Source organism: Crocodylus siamensis, chromosome 3 (assembly GCF_052110815.1).
Source record: "Crocodylus siamensis isolate JL-2025a chromosome 3, ASM5211081v1, whole genome shotgun sequence".
NCBI classification, from domain to species: domain Eukaryota; kingdom Metazoa; phylum Chordata; order Crocodylia; family Crocodylidae; genus Crocodylus; species Crocodylus siamensis.
Genome location: NC_143397.1, coordinates 115,453,761 through 115,468,552, shown reverse-complemented (window position 1 = coordinate 115,468,552; position 14,792 = coordinate 115,453,761). Strand labels below are relative to the sequence as shown.

General features: G+C 41.4%; 1 protein-coding gene across 1 annotated transcript in view; it reads left to right on the top strand.

Annotated features, from left to right (window-relative positions):
• PAX5 (paired box 5) overlaps window positions 1-8,642 on the top strand; it is a 140,625-nt gene extending 131,983 nt beyond the window's left edge. The window contains exon 7 of the mRNA XM_090037662.1: window positions 8,445-8,642. Coding sequence (XP_089893788.1) covers window positions 8,445-8,642 — 198 coding nt within the window. The remainder of the gene's footprint in view (window positions 1-8,444) is intronic.
• The last annotated feature ends 6,150 nt before the right edge of the window (window positions 8,643-14,792 follow it).

Sequence of the window (14,792 nt, the reverse complement as noted above, 5' to 3'; positions counted from 1 at the left end):
GAGAGCCCTCTAGGCACCTGTTCTTTTCCTTGTGTCACTGGCTGTTCTATGTGGATTCAGAAGGCAAAGTAAAGAGGGGCAGAGAAGAAAGCATTTCATGTTGGCCCTTTTTTTCTTTCTTAGTGAGACATTATAAATTATCTCAATCAGCATAGCACAATGAGGCTCCAAGACATTGCAAGCAAGCTTTCCCTTCCAGTTTCTCTCACCTCTTCTTTTCTTTACTGTTCATATATTTTGGAGAAGCCAACTCTTCTAAGAGCAGGCTTACCTTCATCTGTTATATGAAAATAAAAATCCACTATAAGCCTCAAAAAAGGAGACCACAGAAGGGAAAGTTGGCCACAGCCACTCCTGCAGCTCAGAGCAGGAAAGGCAAGAGAAATGAAAATTAGTTCAAAGATCAGAGGACAGTGGAAGTACAGGCTTCTTTTTTCCTTTCTAATGGGAGGAAGGACAGATCAATAATTGAGGGAATCTGATTCTGAAGTCTGGAGATCGCTGTTAAGGTACATGCAGAAGGAAAATAAGGTGTCACAGTCCAAGGGGGAAGCAAGTAGAGTTTGGACTCAAAAAGCGAATCACTTCACTGCATAGGAATAGTGCAGTGCTGCAGCTGACCATACCAGCAAGTTTTGAGCATCACTTAACATGTCCATCAGCAGCTTCTCTTGGAATTCCCATGCTGTTCAGAATGTTTTGGGAATGGCAGGTAGGAGCAGAAAAATCCTCACTGAGCTCAAGGCAGCTGGATCAAACAGGAGGCTTTGACACTAGTATTCCATGTGAAATGAGTCCAGACAGTAAAAGCTTATTTCAGTATTCCCGTATCTGCCCAGTTCAAATCTGGAAAGACAAATGATAGCCTCTCCACCCTCTGTGAGAGTCATCCAGGTGTTTGGGTTAATATACCATGCCAATTTTGAACTGGCTAGGTGTCACAGGAATGTAGCAGTGACAGTGAGGTGTATACCACCATTAATTTGGGTTCCGTCCCATCCATGGGGAAGAAATGCAGAAAAAGCCTTAGAGCAGTGAAAAGGAATTGAACTTCTCTGCCCTCAGTCTCCGGTGTCAGAGAATAACAGTTAATGGAAGTTAAGGCTGTTGACAATCCTGCTTGGCCAGTGTCATGAAGGCCAGAATTGAGGTCACACTTCCATCCCATGTAGACATCAGACTCTGGAGGGATGTTCTTAAAACCAAACTGTTGGAGTCTTTACCATTCAGCTTCTGTGCCTTCTTTTCCAGCTTGATCCCAGTGTCTTGGTCAGATACCCCTCATGATGTAGAGTGGCTTCTTGGTATATCACAGACTGCAGAAGAGGCTGAGAGCCAGGTCTCACTTGCTGTGAATCAGTGTGGCTCTGTTGATTTCAGTGACACCATGGCAATTTCCATCACCCCAGCTTCTAACCTTTACAGTGTGGCAAAATGGTTTAAAGCATCAGGACCATCACTGGTAGAGATGGTTTGTGCTTGCAGATTTTTTCCCTCTGGTTCTAGAGTCTAGTGCATATCACAGGAGGCAGGAACATGATTTCTGTTTCAGCCTCTGTTCCTAACATGAATGATTATGGGAAAACAGCTCAAATATTCTGAGACCAAACATCCATAGGCATAAACAGGTTCTACTCCATTGCTGCCAGTGAAAATAACATATCTAGACCAACAGCAAATGTGGCAGTCTGTACCCCAGTTTCCCTTTCTATATAATTGCTGGGTTAAAAGTTTTCGTGGAGCAGTTTAGTGAGATTTAACTCATGTTTTCAAAGTGCATCATTGTTCCCAGATAACATGCTATGCTGTGTAAATGTAAACTATTGTTGTGTCACTTCTTGCATACTCAGAACATCTCTTTGGGGCCACTCCTGGGGTTGTTACCAACAGGAAGATCCTATTTAGCACAGACAGTGGACACTGACAGAAGTGACATTTGTCGTGCAATTGGCCCCTTGAAAGTGCTATGGTTGTGCCCTGACAGAAGTCCATGGCTGCAGAAAGCTGTAAAAATGCCCGATCACATGACAAATTAACACTCACATAATAAGGGTTCAGATGAAGGTACGCCAAAGCAGATTACTTTCATTAATTTCTGTCTGTCCTTGCCCATGACCAGGTTGGGCTGATACAGGCCAGCCCTGTTCCTGGTGCTGTCTACAGAAAGGGAGGAATAGAAAGGAGGCGGGGGGAACTCAGGGTTGGGGTTTGCCCAGTCTAATCTGGAGTGGGGGGTTTGGATTGGAGTCCCCCATCTTGGGGAGGCTCCAATCCATGTGCCCCTACTCAGCTTAGGCTGGGCAAACACCAACCCAGAGCTGCCTCCCCTCCCTTCTCCCCCTTCTCATTTTTCACACAGTACATTAGCTGGGAGGGCAGGGTGAGGTTAGGGAAGAGAAGCTGCATACAGACAGCTCCTCTTGGATTGACTCCAAAGTGAAGCTTCATCCCCCACACCCCAACCCAGCAGTGAATGACTTTTGGGTGGGTGGGATGGGGGTGGGTTGCTCTAACTCATGGCACTTTCTGTGCAGTGCTGTGAGTTAGAACAGGGAACTGAGTGTCTGTTAGTGCCCAGTGTTTAGTGTCTCACTGTTTTAAAAAGAAAATAAGGAATGTAGGAAATATGCCTATTATAAACCTGAGAGAAGGAGGCAGACAAAGGAAGTGGCGTGAGGGCTCCATCTGTTTCTTCAGAGTAGGTGAGGCATTGCCTCTTTTCTGTTCACAGTGTGGGCCGTGCCTCCCTGGCTACCTCTGCTGAGGCAAAGTGCCTGTGTATGAGAGATAGGTGCAGCAGCTGTTTGCTGCTGTCAGTCAGTCTGCAGCGCATACCGCATCCCATCTTCCTGACCTTAGATGGGCTGGGGGAGAGAGGTTCAAAACAGAGAGAAAGGAAGAGAAACCCTGCATAATTGTTCAAAATCTTTATTTTTTCCTTCTCACTGCTCTCCTTTTATATATCCTCCTTCTTACATTTCTGTGTTTTTTTTCTCCTTCATGCTATGGCAGTGGTGCTCCATGCTGATGAGACAATACTTGGTGCAACCCCAGGCAGTCATTTTTCAGGTAATTTCTTAGGGTACCAAACACCCGACTCATGCTTTTTCTGGTATCAAGCAGGTCGGGTTTCCTGATGACATACGGGTACTTTGGTTGTACCCAGGTAGATTTGGGTGTTTTCTTCCCTGGCCATTCCAAAGACCACTCTACTGTGTTGCAGTTAGGAAAAGGCAAAGAAGTAAAAATCTTGGACCACAAACCAGGACAGAAGGGTGTCTATCTGTTAAGCATCTAAGTGGACTTAGGCACCTAAATGTAATTCTATTCCTCATTGATCAACTCTCTGAAAGCCCGTTAATGCATCTACTTGTGTAACAGTATCATATGACTCTTAAGATCGAGTCACAAAAAAGCAGCAACTAGGGGGAGGATCCACCCACCTTTTGTATTCATATTTCTTCACGGACTCAAACAGTCTGGAACAGAATAGCAGTTAGGTACCAAAGTCCACTTACACAACTATTAGGTAGAATAGAATCTGGCCCTTGTAGAATATAAATAAGTTTCTACAGCTATTTCTTATGAACGATCCTTGTTGATTAAGCTCACTGGAGATGAAATTACAAGATTTGGGAGGCAGAAAGAAGAAGGGAGAGGAAAGGCTATTCCAAGAATTGCCAGTTCATCGAGTTTCCAAAGTTTGCTCTTCTTGATGTCCTCGTGGGAGGAATGGAAATGAGGTGCTCTTCTGGAGCAAGACCAAGAGAGAATAGGGCCTCACATCAATCATCATACTCAGAGAGAAGCAGGTGCAGGTCTAGAACAATTTAAATCCAGTGCTACCAACTTTACAGCTGAGAAGCTAATAATTTATTTAGGAAACAACTTGGAATAATCAGGGTTGTTAGCCTTGCCTACTGCTTTTGGTGTTTATATTGTTGTACCTGTATGAAGCTACACAGGGCAGAGATCTCTTCATCTTTACTTGTTTATGAAGTGCTGGGCATATAGTAGTGTGATAGCAAATATATTATCTGCCCAGAGCCTAATGTCCTGGGGTTTTCAGGGCCATGAAGAGGTTGTAAGACTGGTCATTTTGTTGGTTTTATGGTACAGAGGATCTTTTCTCCTCTCTGTACTCAAGGTTCTCAGCTTTTAATAGGGGCAAATGCTGGCTTCAGATGATAAATCGGCTTGTTAAACTACACCTCATCTCTCAGCGCATGCCCCTTTTTGCAGGAAAATCAAAGCGGCATGGACAGTAATGCATGCCAAGCTAAATCTGGCCCAGGATGCCATTGTACATTTAATCACTGCTGTGTTGGCCCGGCACCAGTGCCTGTGATACATGCTCATATTGAGTACACTAGCAACAGACATAGGAACTTTGACCCACAATAGTGAGCAAATTCAAGAGAGCTAGGGTGTTGCTAGGACTTGCTAACAGCTTTGGTGCTGGGGAAAAACACATGTAGTCAGTAGCATTCTTTTCTGTCTGATATGAACACATTGCTTTATGGAAGAGATGTGTGAAAAAGGCTACTGACTAGCAGCCAAATTTGTTACTGACCATGTGTAGAGGACTTTGCTTTATTGACTGAGGCAACTATGATTCACACAGCTGAGACCCTGTCCCATTCCTTTCGCTGAGTGAGTTCCCTGGAATACCAATGAACACCTGTATGAGAGATGTCGCTGTAGGTTTCAGTTCAATCTTTTTGTGTTTGCTCTGACTGCAGAGTTGGCAGCCCTAACCCCAGAGGATGTCCCAAAGCGGGGGTGGGAGGTCCTCAATGTGGTATATAGCTCTATATATGCCCCTATATGCCTTTATATTACCCCCCCTCCCACTCTGGCATGTATCAAGGGCATTTCCCTGGAAAAGGGCATGGCCAAAGGAGCTCCTTTAGGCCCTAACCAGATGGATAGTTTGGGACAGATTGGAGGCAGCTCTCACTTATGGTGGGCTAGACTGCTCTAGAATATGGTAGGGGAAAAAGCAACACAAAGCCACCTTTGCCTCCTTTCCTTACCCAGGCATTTTGTGTTCAGCTTGGGTAGAGCTGTGAATCTGGATGTTTCTGCCAATCTTTTCTGAAAACTCTTGACAATTTTAATTATTCTAACCAGAAGAAAGTGTCTCAAGATTCAGGCCAAATCAGCTACTTTGGAAGATTGTAGTTGATTTGCTGAGATAAGCCTAAGTAAGTGCTCTGTACTGTGCTTGTAGAGACTAACATTGGCACTGTGGGTGCATGTTCCCAGAGATAGAGGGAAGGAGTGTGGGCTTTCCAAGGCAACCAGCAGACTTTATGCAAAATATTAAGCAATTATGCTTAGCAGTATGGGACTCTTACACAAGGGCAATGGAATCCATTCCTGGAAGTATTTCTGCAAATCTGAAAGGCCTTTTTTGTTTTATTTTGGCTTTAATTTGGGCTAATTATAGTGATAGCTAAAGTGTGAGGTCTGATACTGATATTCCCTGTTCTGAAATGAATGACTAGAGGTTCTAAAGATGTCCAGACATAGAGTAGGTAGGGGGAAGTAATAATATTCAGCCCTTTCAGGCAGCTCCTGAATCCATAAAACTTCCATTTTGCTGAGAGTCAGCTTCATAGTTGATGCTGCAGTGGCAGTAGTAGTGGCACCCATGCAGCTGCATACTTTGATGCCTCTCACCTGCAGAAAGCTGGCCAAATCTGAGTTCCTGTAAGTGGATCAGGAGAAAGGCACCCATTTACACAAGGTCTACATTTGGCTTAGCCTGTTAGCACAGACTGACATTTTACATCAGGCAGGTTCAAACTGTAACATCTTGTACAGTGTTAGTGTTAGGCTAATTATCCCTATCATAGTGTTCTGGTAACCATTAAGCCATGTTAGGACTGCCTTTAAGCTAGCTGTCAGTCAAGATTATGACTTCTTTTCATTAGGAGGTTCTGAAGAGATTTCCTCACTGCTGACCAGTTCAAATCTATGTACTTTAATGTGTTGTGTAGTTTCTATAGGTTTTCAGGCTACGCTAAGGCACAGTGTTACAGGGTCAGTGCAAGAAGGCAGGTTTTCCTTGTATTAAATGGCTTCTACAGTCTCCTATTTCTATTATTTCTGCAGATTAACTTTTAAAGATGCAGTTAATTTTTAAAGGGCAATGACACCACTCTATTTTACATATTTTTTCAGACAACGGGTATCCCCAAGAGTTTATAGTTAAATACCACAACTGCAAAGCTAAATACAAGCAAAAATAGCATAGGAAGTGTGAAGATAAGAGGATACAGAAGGCATTATAAAATGACAGTCAAAGAGAAGGTGCAACTCATGGGGACTATTCCAAGCTGCAGGGCCTGTGTAGAATAGGGTTCTTACAGTAAGAGCAGAGATGAGGGTTGCAGGGGTTGAGATAACCAGTGTTGGATGGCTGAAGTGAACAGACAGAAAAACAAGAGAGGAGCACATGTGAACTGAGCAGGGCAATGCAGGTTTCCTTTAAAAATGATAGCAATTTTTAACAGGACCTTGAAATAAGCAAGGAACCAGCAGATGAAGCTATATCTTGCTGCACTAAACCTTGCAACACCAGAAGAAGGTCTGCAGTATTGTTTGGGAGTATCTGAAGAATGCTCTAGTGTGGTAATAGTCAAGGCTAGAGAAGATGAGGCTTGCAGTGAGGTGGAGTTGAAGCTGTGTTATATATACAATATGTATTGTTGAAGCAGCAGTGATGGGCAGATTTGTGTGCAAGGAAGACGTGTGAAGGCTGGGATAGTTTTGGAGTCAAGGCTAAGGGTAGGCTTTTGAAGACTGGGGAAAATGAGAGATCTGAGTCAAGCAGGGAAATAGGAGACTTGAGACTCTGTCTGACCTTGCTCCCCTAGTTGAAAAGTCTTGAGTTCAGAGAATGTTGCATGGCCAATCCTCTGCCACAGTAGCATGCACACATGGGCAGCACTTACAACCTTGGCAAAGACTATTTGGCCTGCCCACTTGCAAGCATTCCCTATGGAAGACCCATCAAAATGACAGGTGATACTGGTGCCTTTCATCGTTTGTATCTGAAGCCTATTCAAGAGGGGCTTGTTTTCAATTGTGGGAACCTGCTGTTAGTAGATTAGTAGTATAATTCTCATTCCTGTTCATTTAACCAGCCACAGTGCTTCAGAGCTACAAACAGAAGTGCACACTGGTATTTATGCCAAACTGCAAACAAAGCTACAAAACATGCATTGAAACATTCTGATGCCTCCTGGAAAAGTTTAAGAGTGTCATATATGGGCACAATCATATTCACTTAAGAGATTTCCTGTATTTGTCTCTTCCTTTGAAAATACTTGTAACAGCTATATGTGGTGAATGACGTAGGACCCAATTCATTGCTGTGTTATTCCAGTTTGCAGAGCAGTGACACTACCTGCAGTAATGCAGTGGAAACAGCCTTACATTTTAAAAGTTTATCTGTTCCTTCTGCTTATTCTTCACTTGAAGTCTTAATCTTCTGATTGGTACAGACATGATTATGATCTTACAAAAAGGGGATTATAACTTTGACTGAAGATAGCAGTAGGAGAAGACGAACTCTAAAGAACAAAGTTTATAGTTTTGTGTAAATGGCTCTGATAATAGAAAGTGCGGGGGGAGGAAAATATAGATAAACTTTCTGCCACAAAATGGAGTTCTTTCCAAATGCCGGGTTGGAGCCTCAGTTGGTGTAAATCATCATACTTTTATTGACCTTGAAGAAAATTTTAATCAGTTTAACTTTAGTTAGAGACATGTTGATTTACACAAGTCATGGACAATGGTATTTCACAATCTTCCCTGAGATACCAGTGGATCTCTAATATACCCAGGTGATGTTCCATCTTTGCTTACTTCGAAATAACTTTGGGACTGGAAATGGTTTGAGAGAAGTGTTGGATGCTGACTCCATTCCTTGCACTGTGACCTGCAAGAAACTGTTGTGTTCACTAATGGTTACTTGGTGACATTTTGACCTTTATCTCTTCTTCAGGTGTGTTTCTCATGAAAGATGATAAGGTTGTAATGATGTTTTGATTTTATTACCATGAGCTATTACCAGGTGAATTGCCTATTTTCAACAGCTATAGTCATCCAACTTGCTCTATAGTGGGCTACTGTATAGAAAGATTTGTTGCTTAATCATAACAATCTGGCATCTTTTCAGTCAAGAAACCAATTTTTTGTGTTTACCCAAGCACTAGTGGCAAAGATTAATCCTATTTAATCTGTGGTCTCAATGACATATTTAGCAATACAGTTTAAATGTGCTGAGTTTTTAATGAGGTTAATTTGACAATACAAAAGGCTTAGGGCTTAATTTTGCCCTCCAGATTATTTCATTTTACTACATGTATCGAGTAAAGTCTGTTGACTATCCAGTGGTTGTTGCTGAGGTGTCTCTTTTTTTTCTTTTCTAGACAACAGAATACTCAGCCATGGCATCATTAGCTGGTGGGCTAGATGATATGAAAGCCAATATAACAAGCCCAACTTCAGCAGATATAGGGGCCAGTGTTCCAGGACCACAATCATATCCTATTGTGACAGGTAAGAAATATGAAGAGACTGATGGATCCTGCAAAACAGTGTGTATGATGGCATATTGGGGGAAATAGTGCAATGACTTGTTGATGCACAGTTTTGGAGTTGGTGTTTGTACATAGCAGGTCCAGGCTAGATGCTCATGTAATGTAAAACTCCCTCAGGTCAACAGAGCGGTGTGCCATTTTACATCTCCATTTCTTAATGCTACATACAAGCATGCCAAAAAAAATCAAGACTGTCTCTGCAGTAGGGTTTGTCATTTCTGAATATGTGTCCAGACTGAACACTGCTGATATTTCAAATGGGATTGATTATGGGTGAATTTGGTTCTTCCAGCTACAGTTGCTTTGGATCATTTTTGGAATCCTAGGCTTTCCCTAGGGATCACCATTTAAATGACACCATAATTATAGCAGTGAAAATTCTACTGTATTTCTGTAACAATCAGAGCCATGTATAAGGGTCAAGGACAGTTGGCCATGGCTAGATTTTGATAATGTTCAAAATAGTCTGATTGTCTGATTTAGGTAGCAGATATTGGAATTAGGCTGAAGATAGCACCACAGAATCACAAAACAGAGTCCCCAAAGACTTGGGTAATATTAAGGGCAAGGACTCTTTGAACTTGAGTATGGCTTTTTTCCTACCCTTGCATATTTTGTTTAACATCAGCCTAGTGATGGCTCAGATTTCAGCCCTAGCTTTTCCTCCTTTTCACCCAGTATAAGTTTCAGAATTTGATTTAGCGGCTAAAGGGAATTTTTTGATATTTTTAGGGTGCTGCCATCTTGTATTGAGAGCAGGGTGGTTGTGCATCATAAGTGAACCATTTTGAAAGCCTAGTTCATTATTGTTGCATGAAGTATAAGCAACCTCTGGAATGCTTGCCAAGATTTTGGAAGATTCAAATATATTTATATTATTTTATGGATTATATGGATAATATTATCCAGATTATATGGATAATAATGAAAATCACATTTATATTTCATAGCATATGGATATTTTCTGGAGAGAGAGAGATAAATCTACATTAAGAGGATAAATACATAGAAGAAATGTGAACTGGGGTATATTTCCCAGCTTTAGGGTGGAAGACAAAACATAGCTGACCTGAGTTAAGGAGAAATGTTCCCTTCAAACAGGTTATGACCGAGTTGTTCACCATTGCACTTCATGCATATTCCTCTGAGTCATGTGGTTGCTGAGGCAGGAATCACCCTGGCATATCAGACAAGCCTAATTGCCATTGAAGTCAATGGGAGTTGTCCCATTGACTAATAAGTGCTTAGATCAGGTGCAGTTGTGGGTTCACCTAACTTTAAATCCATCTCACCAAAACCAATGCCATGTAAGGAGGGGAAACGGGGACACATAAAGGTAACAGAGAACCATCTAATGTAAGTTATCTGGACTTTCAAAATATTTGAAAATGTCCTTAACAAGAGGTTAGCAAGGTCATTAAGTTGCTGCAGAATTTAAAATAAATTATATTTTGAATTAGAAAGTAGATTAGAGAGAAAAGAAAGAGTAGACATAAATGGTCAATTTTCTTCTTGGCCGAAGGCTACAGAGGGCTGCTGAAAAGTTCTGTGCTGGTTTCAGCGTTATTTCCCGTACTTATTAATAATCTGGAGAAGAGCGTAAACTCTGGTGTGGCAGAACTTATACATGAGACAAAGTGATGTAGGTTAGTCAAGAATAGGGAAGATTGCATGGAATTCTGGAGGGAGATAATTAAATGGTTGGACAAGCATGTATGATGAAATTCAGTGATAACAAATGCTTATTGAGAGAGTGAACTGATCTACTTAGACATATTGCTGAGCTTTAAATTAAACTCATGGAAAATGTCTTGAACATCACTGTGGACAGCTGTGAGAAAACGTCTTTTCAATGGGCAATGGTGGACAGACAAGAAAAGGAGCTATTAACATGCATGTGGAATGAGAATGAGGACACTATAATCTCATTATAGAAATCAGTGGGATCTCTTTTGCCTGGAATATCATGTTCAGTTCTTGTCACCTAATTTCATCTAAAGTCATCTAGTAAGAACAGCGGTCCAGAGATGAGCAACTAAAATAATTAGACTGTGAGGAGAGACTGTAAACTTAAGATACAGCTTACTAAATTTATGAATCAGATTATATTTTCCCAGATAATGTTCTCAAGATATGCTAGTAAGAGTTTTGTCAATAGGCTGCTTACAAGGGAAGGACCCAGGAAAAACTCCTACTTACTTCAATTAAAGTTTTATCTGAAAAAAACAAATGCATGTTTAGGCCTGCAAAGCACAGGAGCCGCCATTCCTTCAGATGAAACTAATAAGAAATTGATCATGCTTTTTTATTTACCATTCTAATTTTTGATGCACTATACTAAATTATATTTGACCACAAGGAAAAAAGAAAGTATGCTTTGCTTGTTCTGTTTTAAGTTAGGACTAAGTGTGATTTGTTTAGAAATGCAGTTATATGTAATCTTAATGACTGTGATGAATTGATCTAATGGTTAGAACACAGGGTTCAAATGATCTAATATCACTGAATAACAAAGTTGAAAGAAATCCTGTAGTGGTGCTATAGTACTGTTGTAGCTCTGATGCTCTAAGTGAGAAGCATGATTTGTTTGGTATTATCTTCTATGGACAAACTATAGACTTGGTGGAGGTGGTAGGAGGAGAAAGGGCATTTTGTGCTCTCCCAGCTCTGCAGATGGTCTCATTTAACTGAACTGGTTCTACAAAAATTCTTTCTTTAATCTGAGATGCAAAGAGATGGGGAAAGGAAAGTGCTAGAGGGAGAGAGTGAATCAGAACAACATACGGTTTTTAGGCATATAATTATTTAACAGGAGTTTAGTGTCTGACCTGTCCTGCTATCCATAGTACAGATTTACACTAATAGAACCAATTTCTTTTTTAACATTCTTGAAATCAGCATCGGCCAAACCTGTCTTCATTGGCATTTGAAAGAGTACAGTTCAGGGGATACAGGATTGCCACCATAAACCATATACCTTGTCTTGTGTTATTTCCAACCTAACTATAATCAAAGACCTACTGCAAGTGAAATATTGTAAGAGGGCTTGTTCTTGTACTTCCAGCTCAGTTTTGCAGGCCCAAGAGTTTGGGATAGCTTGGATGAATTTCAGCAAAGTGTTCAAAACCTTTGGTGCTCAGCTGGAGTGAACCTATGAACTTTTGAAGATAGCTGTCACTCTTCACTTGGTGTTCCAACATAAGTCACTAAATGATACACATGCTTGTTATAACATCTTCATTGCTGAGAGATCCAGGGACTGTTTTATGTTTACAAAAATTGACAAGTGAACTGTAAACCCCAGAAGAAGTCTTTGGTTGAAATCATTTATACAGGGCATCTTTCATGTAAAGCAAAGCAGTGAATACTTCAGTGCTTCATGTTTCAGCCTACAGTAGGCTATTAATGTGCAGGGGGCTTAAAAGCCTCATATTCCAGGATGAAGATCTTGAAATATATAGTCACAAGACTTTGAGAAATGGGTTTTATTGTGGCCAAGAAAACTAATCTGGTTCTTTTGATAGGCTAAAATCTGCAGTTCAAGCTTCAGCAGTTTTTATGAGAAAGTCTGGAGACAGTGCTGGCCTTCCATTTGCAAACTGACCTAAGTCTAGTTCATATGGTGAGTTTTGAGTCTTTAAGCCATCTCATAAAACAGTTTAATGCAAAACAGGCTGAGAAGTGAGAGGATAAGTGAATTATGATCACAATTTTTCATTGTTTTTATTTCAAGGCCATGTTTTGGACAACACTGAGAAATGAGATCCTCAGGGTAATTGTGGATATGAAATGTACAGTACACATTTCCTAGCAGATGGGTAGATTAAATCAGTCATGATGTCATTTGAACAAAAAGAACTGCTTCAACTTGGGCACTTACACTAGCACACACCTTTGAAAATAGGTCTTCGTTATGGCAAAGGGAAATTCTGATGACAGTTCCCAGTTCCACTTCATCCACCAGCCCCCTTGTGTTATGGACTGCCAGCTAAACATCTGATTAGAGAACCACTCGATTTCTCTCCATCGTTTTTATGCCACATTAAATATTAAGTTAAAAAAAAATCCCTTCTCTTACTGCTCGCTGCCACGGTTCATAAGCGCGTTCTCCATTTGCAAGCCAATGACATGTGCCCAGCTCATTACTGCTGTAGTCAGCAGTTTCAGAGCAGACCCTGATTGTTACTAATTACCTGCAGATGTATTTTCTCTGCTCCGGCTTGCTGACTTCAGCTTGGTCGCTATCACTTTGAGAGGACAAAGTGGCGCTGAAATTGACACCTCCGTTTGGCTCTCCACTCCAGCACCGGGGGCAGATTGACAAATCCACAGGCAGTCCCTGACTGCAGCTGCTTGGAGAGTCAGTTTGCATTAGCAGTGCCTCGAAGTGACTGGATGAGACCATTGACTGGTTTAGCAAAGAAGCCAAATAAGAACATTTCATTTAAGTGGGATCTGACACAAACCCTATCCTGCTCTGTTAGCAATAGGAAGCATGAAACAAAGCATCAAAAGCAGATTTTGTTTTGTTCTCACTGGGGATGTTTAAGCATAGGAGCCTTGTCATTTACCTTGCCAGGAGTGCTCAAGACTATCTTTCCATTACATCCCCTCTCTAGGTTGCTGCGGAGGCAGTGCTACAAGGACTGGACTTTGATTTTGTCCATAATAGTGGTACTAATAAACTGGTTACTATAGACTTTCAACTCATTTAATCCCTTACACCCATGCAGAGGAAGAGAAAAGCTTTGCCGGGAGAAGAGGTGCCATTTATATATGTTTTGCTCTGACTCATTGCAAGCATCTACTGCTGCACAGTGGACCAGGCAGGAGAGAGTCATCCTGGTCATCTGTGATGATCTTAGAAACAACCCCATGAAGCCAAATATGGGAGCCTGCCTGTACTTTAGACTGAGGGAGAAGAACAAAGCTCAGAGCAGAGTCCCCTTGAAAAATGTCATTTCAGGAAGTGGGGGAGGAGGAAATCACTGACTGGCAATCATGTTAAATTATCTGTCATGGCCTCGCAACAAGAGTCAGGACGCCAGACATAATTCATTCAAGACTTGTCTAAATGGAACGTAGAGTAAGCAAGGAAAATGTACCTAGCTAAACAAGTTACTCCAGTGTTAGCAAATTCAGTGCTATTTATTTATTTCTGACGGTGGAGCTGGTACTCTTACTATAAAATATTGGACCAAATAGCTATTTCTCCACAGATCCAAGCCTATACGACTAAAACAATATGAATCTGTCTCACATTCAATATTCCCAAATATTTTACCAGGTTTATATTAAAATGGAATTAACTTACCGAATTAGAGAAATGGCTGTGAGACAAGCAATCCCTATTTATCCTGATATCTTCAGTGAAGTGCATTAGCTAACTAGCTGGTCCATACCAGACAGATTCTTTTCTTCTGCAGTGCCTAAATTTATAGGATAACTTTCTCTCATGAATCTCTAGTCTACTTCATGTCTTATTCATCCTGTCATGCTGTGGCTACTATTTATATGCCAGAGTTTTGCCAAAGGTTTTGTTAAATTACTGCAATTATTTATCACTCCTGATGCTAGGAGCAACATTGGGGGTAGATAGCTGAACTGGAGAGTTTTGTACAATGGAACCTGGCTGAAAGTATTCAAAACTGATTATGATGCCTTGCGGGATGGTGGTGGGAGCTAGAGGTTGAATCTTGTTCACAGGGCATCTTTAAACCAATAGGGGCTAGAATCCTCCTTCCCAAGACTACTTGTCCAAGAGCAAACAGGAAGCTAGGGCACAGCTAGGAGTCAGCTAGACCCGTCTCCTACGCTTTGACCACACAAAAGTTCTTCCTCCAGGCTGATGAGGCCTGGCATGGCTCACTCACTTGGAATGCTTCAGACAAGCCTTTGCTTCTTCCTGAGCCCTTGGATGGGAGGTTGGCTGATGGGATGGTAGTGTACTTGAACAATTGATGGATGCAATTTTTTAAAAGGAGCTAGTTTTTGTGTTCTTTGCTTGGGCAGTCAGTCAGTTGGATGTATTGTTCAGATTATGGTCAAGCTGAGGATGGGGGCTTCAAAATCCAAGGGTGGGGCTCAAAAGCATCCATGTTGACATTCCTGATCCTGTTGCCTTTATCACCAAAAGCTGCAGAGGAAGGCCTAGGCTGAAGGCTCGAGAAAATTTGA